Source organism: Ambystoma mexicanum, chromosome 11, assembly GCF_040938575.1.
Source record: "Ambystoma mexicanum isolate Mex_15411 chromosome 11, UKY_AmexF1_1, whole genome shotgun sequence".
Classification (NCBI taxonomy): Eukaryota; Metazoa; Chordata; class Amphibia; order Caudata; family Ambystomatidae; genus Ambystoma; species Ambystoma mexicanum.
The window spans coordinates 1,348,844,857-1,348,870,538 of record NC_090934.1 but is presented as its reverse complement, the minus strand read 5'-3'; the positions used below and the strand labels follow the sequence as shown (position 1 = coordinate 1,348,870,538).

Below are 25,682 nucleotides of genomic sequence, written 5' to 3'. Positions count from 1 at the left end.
AGACCATTACATGTTTGGCGAATACATGCTCAGTTGGACTCATGTGCTGACGCGTTGATTGTGTTTACCCAAAACTTGTCTTGAAATTAATGCCCAGGACTTCAAACCCAGGGACTAGCAGCACTTATGTTCCAACGCTTTGATTGGGCCTGATTTTGTCTCCCACCAGGTATGCACTTTGTTCTCTATTCAGGTGATTCTTCTCTGTATTTGTCTGGTATCTAATGCCCAGAGGTGCACTACCCGGGGCCTAGTAGCACCTATGTACAAAAACTGATCAGGCCCGCTCTCTGACTCTACCATTAGAAAGGGACTGGTGCTATTTTACCATCAAGGTACTACGCTCTTATAATCAAGTGAAGAATCTGGCAAGACAAGCTCCTGCAACTGACAACTTGTCAACTATCAATACTCAAACCTGATATAACACTCAATTTTACGCTGCACCTAATGTGGACGGGCACAGCAGCACCTACAACACAGCCTGGTTTGAGACTGGACATTCAGGTTCCAAGTACCTGTCCTCATATCTAGGATGTATTTGTAATCCCGATAGAACAGAACTGGATTAAACTGTACATCAAGAAAGATGCTGGGTAGGGGCTTAAATACGGACATTTCTCAGCAGATGAGATGGCTTGCTTAGTCAGTTGCTTCAAAAATGCCTTTCACTTTGCGACCGCCCCCCCACCAATTACATCGGATTGGAAACGGGAAATGTAAGGAGCTAAAACTAAACATAAAGTTATATGCATAATCGAAACATGTTTGTTAAAAGAATAGGCGTCTCCCTCCTAAATAGAGCAGATGGGCATGTGTGTCTTACTTTCCCTTCTTTCTTTTTTGTAACTTTTTTAAAATTCTGCGCCCATACAAAGTTCAGTGGATAAAGCCCTCTTGAAGACTAGACCGTTCAAATGTGCTTATCGACGTCTCTTGGCAGCCATATTAGGTGTGCTCTAAAACCACTTCCTCAGGGACATTAAATACTAATAACATGGCAGCTATTTAGATACGAGTGTGTCCTGGTGTGGCGCAATACAGCGTTTAAGAAAGATGTTAAAGCGAGCACAAAAAAAGGAAACAAAATAATCAGGGCTAGGCGGACTTTAAAAAGGAGGTGGGGGGTTGGCCACAGTGGAGAGATGTGACAGCTAGGGGCGGGTACCAAAGGGAGGGCGTGGTCAAGAGGGAGGGGCGTAAGGGAAAGGGGCGGGATTTGAAATTCGTGAGGAATCCTGGCGCTGATGCTGGCTCAAAGCTGCCTTTGCTCCTTGTTTTAGACAGTTTGATTTTTGTGGTGGGTGAGTCCACCCCCAGCACGTGCTTGACCCCGAACGGTCCATGGCTGTTTCCCCGACTGAGGTGTTCGGTTTGGCGGCGGATGATGAGGTAATGTGTTATTTCAAGTGCGCAGTGGAATCACGGGCGGGGAGGGCCCCACTCCTTTGCTGTAGACCCCCGACCAGGAGGAGCCAATGCTGAGGGGCGGGGGCAAGAGGGGCGCGGTTGTGCCATGGAACTGTCTAGGCTGTCTGTACTTGGCATTTCCCAGTTACGTTCACTGTTTTTTTTTCTCTTAAAAAGTTTCAGGGAGCACTTTCTATCAGCGCTTGATGACCTCCCACGCCCCTCTGCTTCCTTTTTTTTTTAAATGTTTTTTTTTTTTAGCAGTGATTCAGTTGTTAAAGAAAATGTACTATAAAAGGCATGTCCCCAAGACATTTCTAATGATTAATCCCTCTCACTATCATGAGTGGAGGTTTAGGTTCTATTAAAGACATGTGGGCAAGTACTAAGCTTCATATTCCCTTTTCATTAGTAGCATTGAAAAAACTATTTTAGTTATAAGAGAGGCATTTAAAGAGTTTTGATGAAAAACATGAATGAGCTGGCGTCACAATATCCAACCACATGGGTTTCAATCAGCGCTTCAGATCATATTTTGAAATTGATGTATTTTTTTAAGTGGACATTTTTTAGTGAGTTAAAAAAAAAAGTAATTTCTATTTTGGGCATACCTTTTTCCACATATTAATGTAATGAGAATGGAAAGCTGCTATTTTACCGTAAAGTTCATTTTTATGTCAGAAAGAAATAAGATTAGAATATTAGCTCTCTTTCAAGTTTCCCATGATCATGCATGAGAAGGCTATCCAGCCATGTTTTTTTCCCTTTTAGAATCTTGGATGTGTAGATTTTTTTCCTTTCCTATTTGGAAATGTCAGTAAACTGCAAGTACGAGAATTCAAAAGGGGGGAAAAAAGGACTGGGTGGAGTTCTTGTGCATGGCCACTGGAAAAATGAGTGCTCTGGCTGTGCAAATGTGTTGCTTATATATTTGTTATTTCTTGGGTGTTTTTGAATCTGTTATTTTAGTCGCACCTTCTCAAGTATGTTTTTGTAGTTTCATATGATGAAGCTAAGGAAACTTCAACGTTTGCAAAACGCAGGGGCCACTTCGGCTTGTCCTCTTGCCTAGAGAACACATCGCCCCTGTACTTCTTTTTTTTTTAGCAAATACATGCTAGTGTATTGCCCAAGGTATGCATAGGTAGGTTAACCAGCTGCTGGAAGCTGAGATCCGCGAGACTGTCAATGAGTGGATGCCGGAACAGGGGGTTGGCAGAATCTAAGGTTGAAGTCACCAAGAATAATCCGAGAGGAGAAGCGGGAGTGTAGGTCAGTGACCAAATCGAGGTAAGTGGTAGGCAGGCCTGCTGGTCTATAGACAAGCAGGAAGTGCACAGAGCAGGAAGCGGATTTCTGAATTCTCAGCAATAGCACCTCCATAGACACTATATTGGTGAGTGGCATAATTGTAGCCTCAAGCGATGATTTGTAAATGGCAGCTAGGCCCTCGCCTATCAACGGTTTCAGTAAGGTTTATGGCAGGCGCAGGTGGAATCTGAGGTGGGTACACTAAATCCACCCTAGACAAAAGCATTGATGAGACTTCCGTTCAGGAATCTCTGACAGAGCTCGAGAGAGTCATTTAACCAGTGCTCTTTTTGCCTGGTAGAGCGTGTTCCTAACTTTTTTGTTTGTTATATTAACTGTGCAAGGCGGGCTAATTACCACCTTGCCACCAGTTTGCAATAAATGTTGTTGTTGATCATTCGTCTCAGGATGGATTTGAGCAGTAGTTTGCACATTTATAACAGATAAGACTGATGAGTCTATTTGTGCTAGTGTAGGGCCCTCAAAACATGACTGCAAGATTGGGCAGTCCTTTAAAGATTTTTTTGTGATTTAACATGTTAATTGTGGGAGTTCATGTGGAGGTTTTCCCATTTTATTCATCTTATTCACATAAGTATTGTCAGGTCGAATAGAGGAATTTGGAGCACCAGAACAAGACGGCACAGGAACCAGTTCAGGATTTACTTCCAAACCAAGATATGGAATTTCTGGACATGATGACTCAAATAAGCCTGACCCAGCCCCTGGTGCATCCATGCTCCCCTGTTTTTGTGCCGGTTCAAGAGCTTGAATTTCCGTAATCAATTGAGTGAACTCCTTGGACGCCAGCAGAGAAAGGACAGGCATCTCTGGTAGATTTCCCCTCTGACTTATAATAGGAGGGTGAGTGCGAGAGATTTTTATTTTCCTACCAACCAGCTGTTTCCCGCTTCTTAAGTTGTACATGCACTCGTTCCTGAAACGGAGCTGAACGTTGCACAAATCAATAGTTTAGAAAAGTGAAATGGCTATGATTTTTGTTCCCTCTCAATCTTCGGTGCTACTTAATTTTTTGCTTTACTTTGCACATAGTTGACCAGCAGCTCTAATATGAGGGGGTGTAAAGGTGGAACCCGCAGTCGCCCGTGTAGAAAGAGTGCAAGTTACTTTGCAGTATCACTGTAATACGGCATAAGGTGAAAGTAAGTAACAGTTTACTTTTCAGGCAGCGGCCGATGGCCCGCTACAATTTTTCAGTGCAGACAGAGCAGCTTGGGTTAAGTTCAATTACACAACTGTATACAGGAACTTGATTTGTCCAACTGGGACAGGCTGTTTAAAGGTGAACACCCGCAGTCATCCCACACAGTCCAAACCGCTTCCAATAATTGAAACGAGAAAATGTCCTGGTAATGTAACGTGGAGTGAACTGAGATGCACAATTCTTGCCAAGCGCCTTGAAACACTATCCGCATGTGGCTTTGACAATTCAATGCAAACAATATCAGGATACTGGCTGTGCTTGTGCGTTGAGATTTTCTACAAAGACCACGCTGCCAAATCAGGTAGTAGGGTGTGAAATGTGTTAAGCAGAAGTGGTAAAGGAAGAGTATTAAGGTCTTAGGGACTTACCAGGCCCTCAGCTGCCGAACTGCAAACCGTGTTTCACTTGAGTAGTTCCCTTGCATTCTCTCTTGTACAGATTTATACACTTATCTCACATGTACACGAATCTCGGTTCTGATTGTTTGCTTTGCAAATTAATGATACAGTTCATTCAACTCCTACATAGCGTTTATAAACATTCGGGGGGGAAAGGTTTGCATAGCGGCAAGAGGGAGGGCGATTCAGGTTTCAACCGAGATCACCCGCTTAACTGCCATTGATGCTTTCCATAACACCATCATAGGAAATAAGTAAATGTAACACACATTGGCTCCGCTCTCTGTTGCAAGAGCCTGTTGCATGCAGCATTCCTTTCTGCAGCCCCAGTTGCAACATTTGAGTGAGCCATTTTTGCTTAGAAGGTACATTCTCTGTTGCAAGACACAATTATTGTTTTCCCATTGAGAACTAGATTTTGTATACACCACACACTTCTCTGGAGCTGACATGTAGGGATGCCTTTAAATCTAAATATATTCTCTAGCATCCTGCAAGCCCAGTGCACCTACAACCAAAGCATGTGGCCTAGCACAACGATTTCCTAACGAGCACGCCAACACCCCCTGAGAATTTATCAGGTCCAGAGTATATAACTTCTGTGGGTAAAATAAAGATGATGCTAAATTCCCCTGTATTGTTGAGACGTGTCTGGAATGAAGTCCCAGAATGATTGGAAGCTAGAGTTTTTAACTTCATTCCCCTGATCTGTTGACTAACTATGTGATACTGCCTTCGTTCTGCATGGATTGTCGGGGAGAATCCTATTACGCACGTATGTTTTTTTTACACAGAAAGCAGTATCCTCTTCATCCTCATCGGACGAAACCCCAAAAAAGTAAAGTGCCCCACCAAACATTCGTCATCTTAAGAGTGGGAGGCATTCAGCTTGAAAATGCTGGAAATATTTGAAATGGGTAACACTCCGTCCACGCCTTCTTCGGACGCCAGCAGAGAGCGGTCCTGTACTGACACTCGTGCCCTCGAGCCCGGTTGGTCGAAGGGAGGTTCATCGAGAACCCTCGTAGTCTCCGGTGAGTAAGTCACCCTAGACGTGACAAGCGTTCGAGGTCCTCGATGCCGTCAAAGCCTCCACAACCCTCGAAGTCAAATTCTTCGAAGGGAACCGTCGAATCCTGAACGCCTTTGGTGCCATTACTATTGACGCCACTGTCTACGTCACCACCAAAACCATTGATGCTGAAAATCCTAGTCATTTCAGCACAGCCTTCAGATCATGTGAAAGCTCATAAAGGCGCCAAACCAATGCCTTTGAGTTTTCCTGAAAACACTTTTACCCCCTTTGCCAAGGAATGGGTATTTTAAATCCCTTTCTTCAATTTTTGAAGAAGAAAGATCTGGTGAAGAGGATGCCCCTTTTGGCCTTGAATTCGGAACTCCAAATGTACTGGAACATCTTATTTCGGATGAAAGCAGGATGAGAGACCTTGTTGACAGCGGTGTTGATACATCACCTGAAATGGAGTTTGGTTGGCCAGGAGAGCATGTTGACTCTTCGTATTGTCACCCGATGTCCAAGGTGGTGGAATATCTAGGCTGGGCTAGACCTCTGGTTCAATTTGTCCAAGATGACCTTACAGATATTCTGGACCAAGGTCCACCTGCAGACCCAATCTTACCTTTTCATGTGGCTTTACAAAATAGGATGGCCAGAAATTGAGTCCCCGGACACCATCCCTGCGGTGGATAAATCCCTCACAAGAAAATACTGCCCTTCCAGTAGCGACCCCGGCTATCTGTCCAAGCACCCCACTCCCGAGAGTCTGGTGGTCAGGCAGCCATGGTTACATCAAATAAGGCAGTGTTCCATACCACCCCTCCAGATAGGGATGACAAGCGTGTGGATGGATGGGCGCGGAAGGTATTTTCAGCTGGGAGTATGGCCCTGAAGTCCGGCAACTCCACATGTGCCTTAGCCAGTTTTCGTACACTGTGTCAGTGCATAGCCATTGCGGCGGAGCACATTCCAAAAGGGGAGGAAAGGGATGGCTTCCTAGCTATCGTTAAGGATGGCAAAGAAGCAATGCATGAATCCCTTCAATCTGGATTGGACAGCATCAGCAGGCCCGTGGCTACGAGCACGGTAATGCGCACATTTGTGTGGTTGCAGAAGTCGGGTTTTGCACCGGACGTGCAGGCTTGTCTTCTAAACATATATTTATCTGAAGGACACAGGAAAACCCCACACTCTGGGTCAGGGTATTAGTACATTACTAATTACGGAAGAAAACCAGAGGATACAATTTTGGAGACAGAAGGAATCAAGAAATTTAATTGAACCTGATCCATTATTTAAATATCAAATTTTAATCGAGAATTAATCATAGCACTCAATAATTTTACATCGCAGGAAAGGAATTAAGAACACATAATTTCACATAGTTTCACTTATAATCCATCTCATTCGTACACAGGCATCCAATAACCATTCATACATCCATCACACTAATACATGCAAGGTAAAACTTTATCCTAAAAAAGTCATAACAATTGATTTACTTGGTGTCTTCATAAAAAAGAGAGAGAAAGAGATATATAATAAATATATATGAAAAGCCACAACAACAGATAGTTCAAGTGGTCATCAGTTTAGGATGGGTCACATCGATGTCCAAAGTTGACCTCATCACTGGTTTCTCAACCGGTTTTGGCGTATTTAACTTTAATTGAGTTACGCCTTCATCAGGAGAATAACAATTTAACTCTAAAAAGACAGGGAGATATACATATATGAGAGACCTCATCATAGAACCACTAGAGAAAACAAAGGGAAACCCCCAATTATCAACCAATTCATATTCATTAAAAGTGATTTAAAATCAAACACAACCTGCCCCCTACCTTGTGCCATAACTCCAAGGGGGGTACTTTGCATGCTATAAACAGTGCTACCATGATCATTGATGCCCCAAAGTGCAGAGAGAATTAACCCCTCGTGGCCATCAAGCGGACCCATTAAGTTAGTGAGAAGATGCAAATTCCCATGTATTAAACTTGCGTGATCTATTTATACAGGCAGTGTGCTATGCGAGCGCTTATAGGTCTAATTTTTAATAACTAACCTTCATGAATGAAGAGAGAGAAGGAGAGACAGCTGAAAATTCCTGATATGAAGAACAGGAGTACCAGCTATACCAATATGCGATGTCCCAACACGTCTGTACTGCGTAACCGTCAGTTGAAGATATGGGAATGGTTCAATCCTGCAGTGGCTGTTTTTCATGCAGGCAGCACCATTTCGGAGGAAAGGATCAATCCTCCAATATAAATGTTCATAAACTCAAGGGGTACACCCAGAGATTCACAACTCTCCCGTTCCCTATATAAATGAGAAAAAAGGTCAGAACTGTTGATAAGGTCGAGTTGGGGCGAGGCAAAAGTCACGCGAATCACAATAACAATTCGGGTAGAACTCCCGAAGCGAAGATAATCAATTGCCTGGGCTCACGTTACTAACGGGAGAGTGCTCGGCATTGGAAGGGTGTCAGCAGCCGGAGGCATATATAATTCAACAAAGTCAAAGACTCACTGTATGCAAGCCTAATAAATACCGGGTAGCTCGTGGCTGAAAAAATAAATAATGCTTTCTAGCAAGAAACAGGAAGAGTCTACTTACTATTCCGGGACGAGCTGTTAAAAATATGCTTGCTCGCAGGGTCTGTGTGGTCCGTAACCCTCTGGCGCCCCTCTGGCGACGTAAGAACTATTCCTACGGCTTCTTAAATACTATACTAGCGCTCACGTGACTGCAAGGGCCGCTCACGTGACTGTAGCTTGTCAATCAAGGTGAAAAACGGACTATGAATAGTATACCGGCCTGTTTTTCTCGTTCTCAGTGGCATCAGAGGGCTCGCGATGGACGGGACCTAAGGTGTTTCCCACGTCAACGTCTCAATGGTGGATCCCCTTTAGGAATATGAAAGACCTGGTTCTAGTGTGTTCAAACCATTAGTTAAAGTTTTTAGGCTAAAGATCCATAATTGTTCTTTGTAAGCCAGTTTTTTTGTCATTTGGGTTATGTTGGAGGCAATTACTTTTTCAATACAGAACCACTCCATTTGTTCCGCAGTATGGTCCATTTGAACAAAATGAATTACCATAGGAGCATTTAGATTCCGAGTATTAATTTTTGAGCGATGCTCATTAATTCTGGTGCTTACTTCTCGTGGTTTTTCCAATATACATCATTTTGCAAGGACATGAAATTGCATAAATGACGTTTTTACGTTTACACGTTGTAAAGGTGCGTAAGTCCCAGGTTTTATTTTTCATTATGAAAGAAGTCGTTTTTTTTTGAGAACTTGCAGGCAGTACATGACGTACATGGATAATGCCCTATCACTGGGTTAAAGTTGGTGTCCCTGATCGCGTTTGGTTTAGCTGAGGTTCTACTTGCACGTGTCATTTTTTGTTTTAGATTTTTGCCTTTCTTGAAAGCAAATAAGGGTTTTGGCAAAATCATGCCGGATGCATTCAGGACCCGCCAATTTTTTAAAATGATGCCTTTAATGGTATTACTGTATTGGCAATAGGTCGAGACACAAACCAATTGTTCTTTTGTAATGTTCTCATTTTTAGGTAATAGTAGCAGATCTCGATTTGCATAGCGGGCTCTCTTTCTAGAGTGTTTGATGAGCTTTTTAGGGTAGCCTCGTTCTAATAGTCTATTTTCTAGGATGGTAGCATGTTTGATAAAATTATCAATATCAGAACAATTCCGGCGTAACCGTAGGAACATACCGAAAGGTAAGTTCCGTAGCAAGCTGGAGGGATGTTGACTCTCAAAACAGAGTGTGGTGTTCCTTTCTGTTGTCTTTCTGAATAATTCAGTTCGTAAGACACCTCTTTGTTCAAAGATAGATAAATCTAAGAAAGCAATCCTCGTAGTGGAGTACTCAAACGTGAAATGAATATCTGAATCAACTTTGTTGAGCCATTCCACAAATTGAATTAAAGACTGAGTATTGCCTTCCCATATTAAGAGTATGTCGTCAATGTATCGGCGGTATAACTTAATCTGTTGCCGGAACGGATTTGAGTTTGCCAGGATTTTTTCTTCCTCAAGAAGAGCCATAAAGATGATGGCTAGATTTGGGGCAAAGTACAGCCCATAGCAGTCCCTTTAATTTGTAGAAAGAATTCGTCCTTGAATAAAAAAAAAAAACTGTTGGTTAAAACTAACTTGGCAGCTTCACACAGAAAATTGGTGGGAACACTATGTGGATATGGTCGTCTATTGAGTATGATTTCTAAGCTCTGCATAGCTCTTTCTTGAGGTATGTTTGTATAAAGAGCCTCAATATCTAATGTGACCAATATTTATGTGTCAGAATCAAAGTTCAGATTTTCTACCAAATTAATCACATCTCTGGAATCTAAGAGGAAAGTAGGTGTTGCCATGGCCAAGGGTTTGATGAAAAAATCGATGTACTTTGATAGTGGCTCGAGAATCGATCCGCATCCTGAAACAATTGGACGTCCCGGGGGATTTTGAATATCTTTATGCATCTTGGGCATGATATAGAACAGAGGAATGCGATCATCTGAGTGGTTGATGTATTCGATTTCTTTTACCGAAAGGAAACCTGCTTGGCTGGCTTCTTCCGTGAGTTGGAGTATTTTAAGTTTAATCAACTTCGATGGATCTTGTGCTATTTTGGTGTAATGACCTGGAATGTGAAGAAGTCTGAACACTTCTTGGTCATATTTATTGGCATCCCAGACTACTATTCCCCCCGCCTTGTCAGCAGCTTTTATGACTATGGTAGGGTCAGAGGCCAGTGTCTTAATGGCCTGGAATTCTAGTAAATCTAAGTTTGGTCCTGATTGGTGTCTGTAATGGCGGATCTGCTGTTCTACTTCTTTAAGAACCAATTTTTCAAAGATGGCTACTTCAGGGGGAAGGTCACTCAAACTCGGAGTGAATGAAGAAGGTTTTGAGAGACCGGAGATGTTAGGCTCCCTTAGTATCGTATGGTCCATAAAATAGAACCGAAGTCTAAGTTTACGTAGAAATTCTTTAATTTCACTTATCAACGCCATTGCACTAGGATTCTGCGATGGAACAAACGATAGGCCACGTTTAAGTACTGATGTTTCCGATGTTGTTAATATACGGGATGAGAGATTAAAGATTGGTAATATTTCATTTACCATCTGTAAGCCCGGTTGCGGGTTTGAAAGTCCCGGTGTGTCATACCCTGTCCCGGATTGTTTTGCATGGGTATTCCCCGGGACATTCGGCCTTGGGGCGCTACTCTGCGGCCTTTTCGGCCACCCCTTCCTCGAAAAGGGGGGTCGCCCAAAGATTGATTAGGATCATCATTGCCCGAATTACTGGACGACGTGTCCGAAAAAGTGACCGATCTTTTTTTAGGACCTATATTCTGATTTATGTTAGTTTTCCAAAATGTTTGGGGATTGAAATCTTCTGCAAGGTATGGATATACCAATTCCTAGTTTGAAGAGTGAGATGTCTTTTTTTTAGTTTATTCGTCTTTTTTTCAATTGTTAAGTTCTTAAATTCTAGAAAAGATTTATCAATCTGCTCTAGTTTTTGTTTAGCTTCTGTGATTAGCGTATTTGTCAAAAAAGACTTCTCTTGTTCCAATAGCGTTTCCAAAATCTTACCACTTACTCTCTGGGCTGTTGTTATAGTTAGCACCAAGAGGTCACGGCTACATTTGGTAGCTACTTGACTAAATGCTATCTTATAGTCATTGTCATCCAGAAATAAACATGGGATAATTTTCACCTGTAATCCCTGCGGGATGATACTTGATTTTAGATATTCCTTTAGTACATGTTCGTGCATTTCACTGCGAAATTGCTTTTTTTTCAATCTCAACAGAGATTTGCTTGTAGACCCTTGATTTTGTATGGGTAATTGCAAATTTTCAAAAAATGAGGGACCCTCGATGAGTTCAGCTATCTGTGCCTCCGTAAACGAAATGGTGTCGGATTCAGCCATGTTGGTGTGATACTCTCCAGCACTAGAAAGGGGTACACCAATGCACATGCAAAGTGCACAAAAATGTCAAAACAAATTCCTCAACAGAATCAACACACAGTCAATAACAGAATAAAATAACCTGCACAGCCAAGGGCTGAATTTTATATATGTATCTGAAGGACACAGGAAAACCCCACACTCTGGGTCAGGGTATTAGTACATTACTAATTACGGAAGAAAACCAGAGGATACAATTTTGGAGACAGAAGGAATCAAGAAATTTAATTGAACCTGATCCATTATTTAAATATCAAATTTTAATCGAGAATTAATGATAGCACTCAATAATTTTACATCGCAGGAAAGGAATTAAGAACACATAGTTTCACATATCCATCTCATTCGTACACAGGCATCCAATAACCATTCATACATCCATCACAATAATACATGCAAGGTAAAACTTTATCCTAAAAAAGTCATAACAATTGATTTACTTATTGTCTTCATAAAAAAGAGAGAGAAAGAGATATATAATAAATATATATGAAAAGCCACAACAACAGATAGTTCAAGTGGTCATCAGTTTAGGATGGGTCACATCGATGTCCAAAGTTGACCTCATCACTGGTTTCTCAACCGGTTTCGGCGTATTTAACTTTAATTGAGTTACGCCTTCATCAGGAGAATAACAATTCAACTCTAAAAAGACAGGGAGATATACATTTTGAGAGACCTCATCATAGAACCACTAGAGAAAACAAAGGGAAACCCCCAATTATCAACCAATTCATATTCATTTAAAAGTGATTTAAAATCAAACACAACCTGCCCCCTACCAAAAGGTCAGGGTTTTCCCAACTCCCTTGGAAGCAGATCCATAACCCAGGTTCCGAGTGCCAACCAGTCCCAATTGGGACCTTTTGGACCCAGTCCTGGCGCCAGTGGCACCAGGCTCATAAATATGCCCAGTCCCAGTCCCAGCGCTGGAAGCGCCGGGCTCATAATGCTTGGGTGGACTTACTTGCAGCAGACCATGCTGCTTACTTGCCTGCCAGTTGAGCCTCTGATCCTCTTCTGTTTGGAACTACTTTTCCTGTTGGGTGGGGCAGGAGCCACTCCCTAGATTCAGAACACTGGAACTCTTCTGGAAAGCAAGAACTCTTTTCTTACCTAGGCGTGGCTGTGGAAGGAGATGCCTAAGCACTACAGGAGGCTATTTAAACCACACCCGATGGATGAATCTTGCTTTGCGTTATTCTGCATCCTCTGCAGCAGAACGCTCATCGTGTCTTCTGCATCTGATCCTGGGCCTAAGGAAAAAGGCTTACCATCCTGAATCCAGTCTTCAGCAACACCTATAAAGACAAGAAAGAACAGGTTATGATTACGGTCTTCAGTGACAGCTCTTCACTTACCTGGTCCATCGGCTGTCACCAACGCCTCGCGCTGCATTCCGGCATCTGAAAGACAAAGGCTTACCTACTCTTCGTGCGCTCCGGAGGTCTTCAAACTGCATTCCGGCATCTGAAAGACAAAAGCTTACCAACTCTTCGCACGCTCCGGAGGCCTTCGGCGCAGCATCCCGCATCTGAAAGACAAAACAAGGTGCGTTTAAAGACATTGGGGAACTTTAATACTCACGTGCCATTACTCCTTTCCACATCTAACCCAGTGGGTATTCCGGCACCCTGCAGCCGCTCCGAACTTGTACCTGCAAAATAAAAAGACAGTTAGAGCGCATCGTGAAGCAGGCAACAAGCGCTTACTTACGTGCTTCCAGGCGCTTCTATTCATCACACGGGCTCCATCTTCAACTCACTTCAGCCCGTCATCCGCCATCGCCGGAACCCTGCAAAACAAGAAACATCATTACTAAAGACTTTAAAGACATTAGAATTACTCGAAACTTACCGTTCGTGCAGTAAACGACGGACAGCAGTCCTCTGAAGTCAAGAGGCCTGCTCCCCTTATCCAGTGAAGAAACTGGTTACAGCACCCTGCCCCGAGGCAGATGGAGAGCACGGCGTTCACTTACCTAAGGTGAGAGCGTTAACCTTTGGGGTTCTACAGGAGAAGAGAAAGGGAAGAAGAGAGAGACATTCAATAACCCAGTTCCTTAATCCCATATTTTCTATCTGCAGACATCTTACCCTTCGAGTCAGACCTACAGTGCACAGAGGTCCAGCCCAAAGAGCCAGCCGTGTGTTACACATCACCTTTGAAGATACGGTATACGCCCAGTCAAGACCGGCGCCTCTACGGGAATCAGGTGAGCGTTACAGCCATAACTCCAAGGGGGGTACTTTGCATGCTATAAACAGTGCTACCATGATCATTGATGCCCCAAAGTGCAGAGAGAATCAACCCCTCGTGGCCATCAAGCGGTCCCATTAAGTTAGTGAGAAGATGCAAATTCCCATGTATTAAACTTGCGTGATCTATTTATACAGGCAGTGTGCTATGCGAGCGCTTATAGGTCTAATTTTTAATAACTAACCTTCATGAATGAAGAGAGAGAAGGAGAGACAGCTGAAAATTCCTGATATGAAGAACAGGAGTACCAGCTATACCAATATGCGATGTCCCAACACGTCTGTACTGCGTAACCGTCAGCTGAAGATATGGGAATGGTTCAATCCTGCAGTGGCTGTTTTTCATGCAGGCAGCACCATTTCGGAGGAAAGGATCAATCCTCCAATATAAATTTTCATAGACTCAAGGGGTACACCCAGAGATTCACAACTCTCCCGTTCCCTATATAAATGAGAGAAAAGGTCAGAACTGTTGATAAAGTCGAGTTGGGGCGAAGCAAAAGTCATGCGAATCACAATAACAATTCGGGTAGAACTCCCGAAGTGAAGATAATCAATTGCCAGGGCTCACGTTACTAACGGGAGAGTGCTCGGCATTGGAAGGGTGTCAGCAGCCGGAGGCATATATAATTCAACAAAGTCAAAGACTCACTGTATGCAAGCCTAATAAATACCGGGTAGCTCGTGGCTGAAAAAATAAATAATGCTTTCTAGCAAGAAACAGGAAGAGTCTACTTACTATTCCGGGACGAGCTGTTAAAAATATGCTTGCTCGCAGGGTCTGTGTGGTCCGTTACCCGACGCGCGCCCCTCTGGCGACGTAAGAACTATTCCTACGGCTTCTTAAATACTATACTAGCGCTCACGTGACTGCAAGGGCCGCTCACGTGACTGTAGCTTGTCAATCAAGGTGAAAAACGGACTATGAATGGTATACCGGCCTGTTTTTCTCGTTCTCAGTGGCATCAGAGGGCTCGCGATGGACGGGACCTAAGGTGTTTCCCACGTCAACGTCTCAATGGTGGATCCCCTTTAGGAATATGAAAGACCTGGTTCTAGTGTGTTCATATTCATTAACAACATCGGAAACATCAGTACTTAAACGTGGCCTATCGTTTGTTCCATCGCAGAATCCTAGTGCAATGGCGTTGATAAGTGAAATTAAAGAATTTCTACGTAAACTTAGACTTCGGTTCTATTTTATGGACCATACGATACTAAGGGAGCCTAACATCTCCGGTCTCTCAAAACCTTCTTCATTCACTCCGAGTTTGAGTGACCTTCCCCCTGAAGTAGCCATCTTTGAAAAATTGGTTCTTAAAGAAGTAGAACAGCAGATCCGCCATTACAGACACCAATCAGGACCAAACTTAGATTTACTAGAATTCCAGGCCATTAAGACACTGGCCTCTGACCCTACCATAGTCATAAAAGCTGCTGACAAAGGCGGGGGGATAGTAGTCTGGGATGCCAATAAATATGACCAAGAAGTGTTCAGACTTCTTCACATTCCAGGTCATTACACCAAAATAGCACAAGATCCATCGAAGTTGATTAAACTCAAAATACTCCAACTCACGGAAGAAGCCAGCCAAGCAGGTTTCCTTTCGGTAAAAGAAATTGAATACATCAACCACTCAGATGATCGCATTCCTCTGTTCTATATCATGCCCAAGATGCATAAAGATATTCAAAATCCCCCGGGACGTCCAATTGTTTCAGGATGCGGATCGATTCTCGAGCCACTATCAAAGTACATCGATTTTTTTCATCAAACCCTTGGCCATGGCAACACCTACTTTCCTCTTAGATTCCAGAGATGTGATTAATTTGGTAGAAAATCTGAACTTTGATTCCGACACACAAATATTGGTCACATTAGATATTGAGGCTCTTTATACAATCATACCTCAAGAAAGAGCTATACAGAGCTTAGAAATCATACTCAATAGACGACCATATCCACATAGTGTTCCCACCAATTGTCTGTGTGAAGCTGCCAAGTTAGTTTTAACCAACAGTTTTTTTTAAATTCAAGGAAGAATTCTTTCTACAGATTAAAGGGACTGGTATGGGCTGTACTTTTGCCCCAAATCTAGCCATCATCTTTATGGCTCTTCTGGAGGAAGAAAAAATCCTGGCAAACTCAAATCCGTTCCGGCAACAGATTAAGTTATACCGCCGATACATTGACGACATACTCTTAATATGGGAAGGCAATACTCAGTCTTTAAAGTCTTTAATTCAATTTGTGGAATGGCTCAACAAAGTTGATTCAGATATTCATTTCACGTTTGAGTACTCCACTACGAGGATTGCTTTCTTAGATTTATCTATCTTTGAACAAAGAGGTGTCTTACGAACTGAATTATTCAGAAAGACAACAGAAAGGAACACCACACTCTGTTTTGAGAGTCAACATCCCTCCAGCTTGCTACGGAACTTACCTTTCGGTATGTTCCTACGGTTACGCCGGAATTGTTCTGATATTGATAATTTTATCAAACATGCTACCATCCTAGAAAATAGACTATTAGAACGAGGCTACCCTAAAAAGCTCATCAAACACTCTAGAAAGAGAGCCCGCTATGCAAATCGAGATCTGCTACTATTACCTAAAAATGAGAACATTAAAAAAGAACAATTGGTTTGTGTCTCGACCTATTGCCAATACAGTAATACCATTAAAGGCATCATTTTAAAAAATTGGCGGGTCCTGAATGCATCCGGCATGATTTTGCCAAAACCCTTATTTGCTTTCAAGAAAGGCAAAAATCTAAAACAAAAAATGACACGTGCAAGTAGAACCTCAGCTAAACCAAACGCGATCAGGGACACCAACTTTAACCCAGTGATAGGGCATTATCCATGCACGTCATGTACTGCCTGCAAGTTCTCAAAAAAAACAACTTCTTTCATAATGGAAAATAAAACCTGGGACTTACGCACCTTTACAACGTGTAAAAGTAAAAACGTCATTTATGCAATTTCATGTCCTTGCAAAATGATGTATATTGGAAAAACCACGAGAGAAGTAAGCACCAGAATTAATGAGCATCGCTCAAAAATTAATACTCGGAATCTAAATGCTCCTATGGTAATTCATTTTGTTCAAATGGGCCATACTGCGGAACAAATGGAGTGGTTCTGTATTGAAAAAGTAATTGCCTCCAACGTAACCCAAATGACAAAAAATCTGGCTTACAAAGAACAATTATGGATCTTTAACCTAAAAACTTTAACCAATGGTTTGAACACACTAGAACCAGGTCTTTCATATTCCTAAAGGGGATCCACCATTGAGACGTTGACGTGGGAAACACCTTAGGTCCCGTCCATCACGAGCCCTCTGATGCCACTGAGAACGAGAAAAACAGGCCGGTATACCATTCATAGTCCGTTTTTCACCTTGATTGACAAGCTACAGTCACGTGAGCGGCCCTTGCAGTCACGTGAGCGCTAGTATAGTATTTAAGAAGCCGTAGGAATAGTTCTTACGTCGCCAGAGGGGCGCCGTCGGGTTACGGACCACACAGACCCTGCGAGCAAGCATATTTTTAACAGCTCGTCCCGGAATAGTAAGTAGACTCTTCCTGTTTCTTGCTAGAAAGCATTATTTATTTTTTCAGCCACGAGCTACCCGGTATTTATTAGGCTTGCATACAGTGAGTCTTTGACTTTGTTGAATTATATATGCCTCCGGCTGCTGACACCCTTCCAATGCCGAGCACTCTCCCGTTAGTAACGTGAGCCCTGGCAATTGATTATCTTCGCTTCGGGAGTTCTACCCGAATTGTTATTGTGATTCGCGTGACTTTTGCTTCGCCCCAACTCGACCTTATCAACAGTTCTGACCTTTTTTCTCATTTATATAGGGAACGGGAGAGTTGTGAATCTCTGGGTGTACCCCTGAGCCTATGAAAATTTATATTGGAGGATTGATCCTTTCCTCCGAAAAGGTGCTGCCTGCATGAAAAACAGCCACTGCAGGATTGAACCATTCCCATATCTTCAGCTGACGGTTACGCAGTACAGATGTGTTGGGACATCGCATATTGGTATAGCTGGTACTCCTGTTCTTCATATCAGGAATTTTCAGCTGTCTCTCCTTCTCTCTCTTCATTCATGAAGGTTAGTTATTCAAAATTAGACCTATAAGCGCTCGCATAGCACACTGCCTATATAAATAGATCACGCAAGTTTAATACATGGGAATTTGCATCTTCTCACTAACTTAATGGGTCCGCTTGATGGCCACGAGGGGTTGATTCTCGCTGCACTTTGGGGCATCAATGATCATGGTAGCACTGTTTATAGCATGCAAAGTACCCCCCTTGGAGTTATGGCACAAGGTAGGGGGCAGGTTGTGTTTGATTTTAAATCACTTTTAATGAATATGAATTGGTTGATAATTGGGGGTTTCCCTTTGTTTTCTCTAGTGGTTCTATGATGAGGTCTCTCATATATGTATATCTCCCTGTCTTTTTAGAGTTGAATTGTTATTCTCCTGATGAAGGCGTAACTCAATTAAAGTTAAATACGCCGAAACCGGTTGAGAAACCAGTGATGAGGTCAACTTTGGACATCGATGTGACCCATCCTAAACTGATGACCACTTGAACTATCTGTTGTTGTGGCTTTTCATATATATTATATATATCTTTCTCTTTTTTATGAAGACAATAAGTAAATCAATTGTTATGACTTTTTTAGGATAAAGTTTTACCTTGCATGTATTATTGTGATGGATGTATGAATGGTTATTGGATGCCTGTGTACAAATTAGATGGATTATATGTGAAACTATGTGAAATTATATGTTCTTAATTCCTTTCCTGCGATGTAAAATTATTGAGTGCTATGATTAATTCTCGATTAAAATTTGATATTTAAATAATGGATCAGGTTCAATTACATTTCTTGATTCCGTCTGTCTCCAAAATTGTATCCTCTGGTTGTCTTCTAAACATGCCATTTGACGTGTCTCATGTTTTTGGCAACAAGGCTGACAAGAGCTTTGAGAGGTTGCAGACCTCCAGAGGGTGTTGCTAAATCTTTAGGGGCCGTTGTTAGACACCTCAGCCTTTTCATTCGTCAGGACAATCATGGAGGGGGGCGATCCTATCGTTACTTCTCCTCATTTGGAAAGACCAGAGGAATGGGCAGTCAAATAATCCAAAGAAAAATCCCTTGTGGCGGATGAGGTAAAAGTGAAAAGCCAGCTCCAGCTTCCTTGCCATAAGCAGCTGCAGCAACTGCTCTGAAACCACTTTGAGAGCTTGTGTCCCTTATCACCGATGGTGGGTGTGGGGGGGGACAGAATGTCTCAGCATCTCGAAGAATGGCGAGCCATTACTTCAGATGCTTGGGCTCTGGAGACAACAGCCAGGGGTTACTGCCTTCCATTTATAACCTAGCCTCGCAACAATCCACCGGTGAAATGCTATTTGAGGATTCCAGATCTGCATCTTGTGCAGGAAATAACCCTGCTAGAGAAAGGTGCTATAGAAGAACCTGTAGCGGAGAGGAACAAGGGTTGGTATTCCCCCTATTTTATTTTTATCCCAAAAAGGACGGAGGACTGAGACCCATCTTGGTCTTGAGATACTTGAACAAGTTCCTCAGGAAGGACAAATTCAAGATGGTCACACTTTCTCAGATCCTTCAGGCCCTCGAGTTACAGGATTGGTTGGTGTCATTGGACCTTCAGGATGCTTATTTTCATGTGCCAATACCTCTCAAGCACAGAAAATACCTGAGATTTGCCGTTGGCGGCTCACACTATCAGTTATGAACCCTGCCATTCGGGTTGTCCTCCGCCCTGAGAGTCTTCACCAAACTGATGGAGGTGGTGGCAGCGCATCTCAGGAGAGGGGGGATTCATGTCTACCCCTACCTGGACGATTGGCTGATGGTCTCCCGATCAAGCCCTGGATCATCAGAAAGTCACCTGCCACTCCCTTCACAAGCTAGGCTTCTCCCACAATTACAAGAAGTCACAGATGACACCTTCCCAACAGCTCCAGTACATAGGAGCTGTCCTAAACACATCCTTGGGAAAGAGCTTTCCGCCCAAGGCGAGGACTCGAGACATTCTTCAGATGGTTACCAAATTTCAGAGTGCCATAATCTTCCGGCCTTCGATTTCTTGTGGTTTCTCAGCCTCATGGCATCCTGCATTTTCCTGGTGCCATAGGCTCGCCTGAGACTGAGATCCCTTCAATGGGCTCTAAGAACACAATGGTCCCAGTTATCAGGAAAGATGTCGGACCGACTTCAGATTCCAACCAAAGTCACACAGGACCTTCTTTGGTGGGCCTGCTAGGACAATATTCTGAAGAGAGAACCCTTTTGGCAGCCATGACCGGAGATTACAGTAGTGACAGACGCCTCACTCCCAGGGTGGGGAGCTCACGGCAACGATCTGACAGTCAGCGATTGTTGGTCTCCATCGGAGTCCAGACTTCACATCAACCTTTTGGAGCTGAGGGCAATCAGACTAGCGCTGAAGGCCTTCCTGCCCTCTGTACGGGGAAAGAACGTCCTGATAATGACGGACAAAACAGTGGCCATGCGTTACCACAAAGAGAGAGGAGGCGTAGGGTCACTACCACTGTGCAGATAGGCAATGCAGTTCTGGTACTGGGCAATTCGAGAAGGAATCTCGCTATCGGCAGTTCACCTTGCCGAGGAGAACATGACGGCGGATGCTCGGAGCAGGCAGAGCACAGTCTCCCACAAGTGGGAGCTAGCTCAGGAAGTCCTTCAAGAGATCTTCGCCCTTTGGGTAACCCCTCAGGTGGATCCGTCTGCGACTGGAAGCAACCAGAAGTGCGAAAGGTACTGTTCAAGGGAATTTCCCCAGAGAGGAGCTCTAGGAGACGCGTTTGTGGTGGATTGGGATTTTCCACTTATACGCGTTACCACCGATTTTCCCCGTCATTCCTCAAGTAATCAGGAGGCTGATACGGTTCGGAAGCCGCATGATCCTAATGGCCCCGGATTGGACCAGGAGAAAGTGGTACCAGGACCTTCTGGATATGTCCATCTGTCCTCTGATACGTCTTCCAGAAAGAGAATCTTCTCTCTTAGGGTGAGGGACAGGTTCTCCATCCGGCGGTCAACACTCTTAAACTTCACACATGGTTTCTGAAAGGTTGAGATACAAGGATTGGGACCTCCCGGATGACTTGATGGAGGTGTTGCTTTCAGCAAGAAGGCCAGCAACAAAATCTCTACTGTTGCCGCTGGAACAAATTTTGCGACTGGTGCAGGGAAAAGAATGTTGATCCTTTTCTATGTTCCACTTCGGATGTGCTTTCTTTTTTTCCTATCATTAGCACAGAAAGATCTTAATATTGGAACCATTAAAGGTTACCTGGCAGCGCTTTCCATATTCAAGCGCTCTTCGGAAGAAAGCTCTCTTCAAAATTCCTTTGGTGAATCAATTTCTGCTAGGGCTCACGTCGTGTTCCCGCCCTTTACTTTTCAGGTTCCAGTTTATTTGGTTCTGAAATTTCAAATGTGTGCCCCTTTTGAACCCTTGCATGCATGCCCATTGAGGTTATTGACCTTCAAAACCATATTGTTGGTTGCATTGACATCTGCACGTAGAGTGAGTGAGTTGCAGGCACTCTCTTCCAGGCCACGCTATACCGTATTCCACAAGGTCAGGGATGTGTTGAGGGTAAAACCCTCCTTCCTACCTAAGGTTGTATCTGATTTTCATCTAAATCAAAAGATTGTTCTGCCGGCGTTTTACCCCTCTGTCGCATCCCACTAAAGAGGAAGAGGGGCTCCATAGATTGGACCCTAGAAGAGTATTAAGCTTCTATATTTCTAGATTCTCCAAACTAAGAGTGGATGACCAACTCTTTATTGGCTACACCGGGAGAAAATTAGGACAAGCTGTTTCGAAACGGACTTTGTCAAGGTAAGGTGGATTATATTTGGTATCTCAGAATGTTACAAAATGGCACGCACTGACCCGCCAGAGGGTTTGAGAGCTCATTCTACCAGAGGTATAGCCTCTTCTGCAGCTCTTCAAAGGGGAGTACCTATTAAATCCATTTGTGATGCTGCAACATAGTCATCGTTGCATACGTTCACAAAGTATTATTGTCTGGATGCTTCCCACTCTCAAGATGTCGCCTTTGGTAAGGCGGTACTGTATTCTGCCTTTATAAAAAGCATACTATTCTAAATGATCCTCCAATTCTACATACTGCTTTGGGAGTCTTATCAAAGATGAGGAATATGTTGGCGGACACAATCCATTTGAAGAACAAGTTACTTACCAACTGGTAATGTTCTTTCGATTTGGATTTTCCTCCAACGTATTCCTCATCGCCCTCCCATCCTACCCCTCTGTAGAATTTCCTATGCTGTTACAGCTTTTGTTCTCGCAAGGCTGACTACTGCTTGCCTAGGCTAACGGGCAACACGAACAGGAGGGAAAAACAGAACTGAGGCCAACAGGCGCCGTGTGTGCTACTTATACACCCGATGACATCATCCTTGACAGAGGCCTTGGAGGGACATCTACTCGACGCACAACGCCCTCTGCCGAAAAAGTTTTCCGAAGCAGCTGAAGCTGGACGTGATTATCAAAGATGAGGTATACGTTGGAGGAACATCCAATCGAAAGAATGTTACCAGTTGGTAAGTAACTTGTTCTTCTGTTGGACTATATTAGATTTTAGTTGTATCGAAAGGAATAGAAGTAGGTTGTGACACTAGACACTGGACAGTGGACTTCATTTGGAAGGATATGCTGACAGATCCTTCAGTATTGGTTTGAGGCAGGGAAACCCCCCATAGAGATGGGGATAGTGAGGGTTATTTTTGTTATCTATGAGTCTGTAACAAACAACATGCAACTCTTGTGTTAGCGTCCTTCTTCTACAGCCATGTTAGTCTGGCCAGATAATGGGGGAATCCGGTACCCCTGCCCTCCCCCCACCCCATCCTCTGTGTGCTGAAGGTGGCTTTTGGGTCCACCAGCATCCTGGCATGCTTGTAACCTAGCTGGGCTGTCATGTAAGGGGCCACTAAATAGGAAGGGGATGGTTAGGGCGAGGAGTTGGTGCGGCAGGAGTACTTTATCTGGATCCAATTCCGTCAAGCTTGAGGGAACTGAAAGTGACTCTGGCCTGACTGCTGGGGTCGGGGCTGCAAGGTAGTGCCAGAAGAGGCATCATGGCTGCTCTTACTACTGGCTTAGGGATGAGGGGCATTGGTCTGGGTTTCGGCCGGGGGTTGTGCCAGAACTTGCATTCTGATCTGGGGGTCTACGCTGATCGGGGAGGAAGGGACCAGGTGGGCATGGTGCAGGCAGCTGTGATTGGCCCTGTGCAGACAGGACTGCAGCCTTGTTCTGCTTATGCCGAATCAGCTGATGACAGTTGTACTTCCAGTGGACCCATTCCTTGCTATATGTGCAATGGTCCTGATGCACAAGGTGACCTAACTGGGATGGGTACCAGGCTGGGGTGGATACTGGTCTGGGACAGGCCGAGACATGTACTGCCCCAGTATTGGGGGTTTAGCAGAGGAATCTGGGAGTGGTGAATGATTCCTTCCCTTCCTCTCTATCCCCTGCTAAATTCATGTTGCCCGTATTGGCTCCCGTAGGGTGCATGCACCATCTGGAGGGCAGTCTCATTCAGGTCAGACAGTACAGGGGCTGACGTAGCAGGGATATACGCCCATGGGGCAGGGACTGGGAAGGGAGCAAAATGTCTGGGTGGAGGAACAAGTGTAGAGAAATCTAGACACCCTCTGGGGCCGAAGGGATTACTGGGGGGTAACACTGGGAACAGGTGGGGGACACACCTTAACTGGGGTCATTGCTCATCTTTATCCAGATTAGGCTGTTATAGCTTTTTCTCCAGGATCACTTGTTTCAGCCACTTATTCCTGGCCACAGAGACACTTTGCTGGGACCACAATGTGTAGGCCTCCCACTGCCTAACTGCGGAGTTCCCTTTTTCCCTTTTAAGAACCCCACGCACCACAGCTGGGTGAGTCATCAAAGGAGCCTTCTAGGGGCCTGACCAGTAGGTCCTGGCGCTCGGCCTAGTCATGCCATACTGGTAATCTAATAAAAGTTAAACGCAGTATAAAGGAACGCACATATCAGCTATCCGTAGTACTGTGAAGTGGGAGGGGGTTCATTCTGATATCTGTGAAATAAAATCCTTAATAAAATGAATCCATAAATACAGGGTCACAGGTAATTATAATCCAGCTTCGTGGTAGAACAAAACGCAGTAAATGGGCCTTAAAAGCACGCTTTTGCGGAACACGTGTGTAACCTTTTGTATGCGGCAAAGGCCGCTGTGGCTGGTGATTTAGTACAGAGTCTGCGATCCCAGGCCAGTGCTGAGAGAAGTACACAGTGGTTGTTATTTTTCGAGGTCGCAGATTAGAGTTTACAGGTTCCTCCAACGAATAATTAACACATGACCATTTTATAATTCAAAATCATTTATGAAATACGATTTTTCTAATGGAGCCGAAAAGAGCCACAATTGTTTCGAATTGCCCCGTAGAACATTTTTTTTCCCTGGGGAAAAGGGTTAGTGTCCCTGATATACAACATTTGTATAGCTGTGTGTGCATGGTTCAAGACTCTGGCGGTGCCATGGTGGAAAGCAATTCTCATGAGAATCGCGATGTGACGTCCGGGGCGGTTGATTTAAGTTCTGCTGGTCGTCTCAAATGTTTCAATGACTTAACTAAGTGGATTGTGACATCACAGGTGGTAATTGATGGCGGTGTGGGAAGGTTCATGGACCCAATTATTGAACGTAATTTATGCCTTTCTATAAGGGTTGGAAGAGTGAAATTCAATCGGCTTTGTGTGGGGAGATTTATTCATGTCACACAAATACTAATTACTTGCATTGTATACAATTTCAAACTTTAGGGGTGTTTCTTTGACCGCGCCTTTTCATGCAGTTCTGTTCCGCGATCTGTTTGCTGTCTCAGCTGCGTCTGTGGCCCTGAATAAAATGGCAGTACGTGCACCGGCGTACACTCCTTTTTGGTACACTGGCATCCATCTGACACTATCCAGGCCATGCATTGTGGCCTTGAGGGCCACAGTGGGATCGGGGGTTGGGGGGCTCATTCCCTGGCTTACAGAATTTCTCATTCTGACAGCAAAAAGATATTCTACACAAACAAAATATCTTGACAAGTTTCTTAGGACACATACTAAATCACTACAGGGCAGCCCCACAAAGTCCCTTCAATCCAAGTCTGTCAACCAGGATTACTCAAGTGCACTCCCAGGCACTCAACTAGGGAAGGGGTCGGGTGATACTGTTGCAGGACAGGGGGCATGGTAATGCCAAGCTACTGGTCCACTTCCAGAAAGTGTCTGATACAGTTCCAAGGTGTCCCTGGAAATACACAGATTCAGGCATGCAGGTCAGGCACTCTGCACAAGAGTTGCATGCAAAGACGATATCTAGAGGCCTACTCTTGTGGTCCTAAAGAAATACACAGCTCTCACGACCAGGATATGTACACAATCTAACTGGGTAAGTGGATGAGGTTGGGCCCTCTACTAGGCCTGTTCAGTCCAAGTGAGTTTGGTACATACTAGGTGGCCTTGGTACTAGTAAACTGAATTAAGTCACAGGTTTCTCCAGGCTGACCGGGTGCTAAGGTGAGCAATGAGCCACAGCTACCCATGTTCACTCTCCAGTATGGACCTAGAAGGTGAGTTTGTTATGGGGTAGGTGACCTCCCATCCCCTCCTTCTCCTGTAGAACCCTCAGGGGTTAAAACCGAACATCCAATAAAATTAATGGTTGAGATCTGGAGGCTATGACTAGTAGGGTAGATTATCCAGAAAGGTACACCCTATTTATTTATTCATTTTTATATTTATAATGTACCGATAGCCCGCCGGCATCAGGGCGCAGAAGCCGGAAAGGAACAGCCCAGAAAGCGGCGCTAGTCAAAAAGAGCTGTTTTCAGTCTTTCCCTAAAAGATAGATGGTTTCTTTCTGCAGCTATCTTTTGGAAGGTTACTCCAC

The 25,682-nt window shown here is 43.9% G+C and overlaps 1 protein-coding gene across 2 annotated transcripts in view; it reads left to right on the top strand.

Moving 5' to 3' along the window:
* Window positions 1-1,218: 1,218 nt before the first annotated feature.
* Window positions 1,219-25,682, top strand: part of NEDD4 (NEDD4 E3 ubiquitin protein ligase) — a 2,630,465-nt gene continuing 2,606,001 nt past the window's right edge. For both annotated transcript variants that reach the window (XM_069624887.1, XM_069624886.1), the window contains exon 1: window positions 1,219-1,392. In XM_069624887.1, coding sequence (XP_069480988.1) covers window positions 1,385-1,392 — 8 coding nt within the window. In that variant the 5' untranslated portion in view covers window positions 1,219-1,384. The remainder of the gene's footprint in view (window positions 1,393-25,682) is intronic.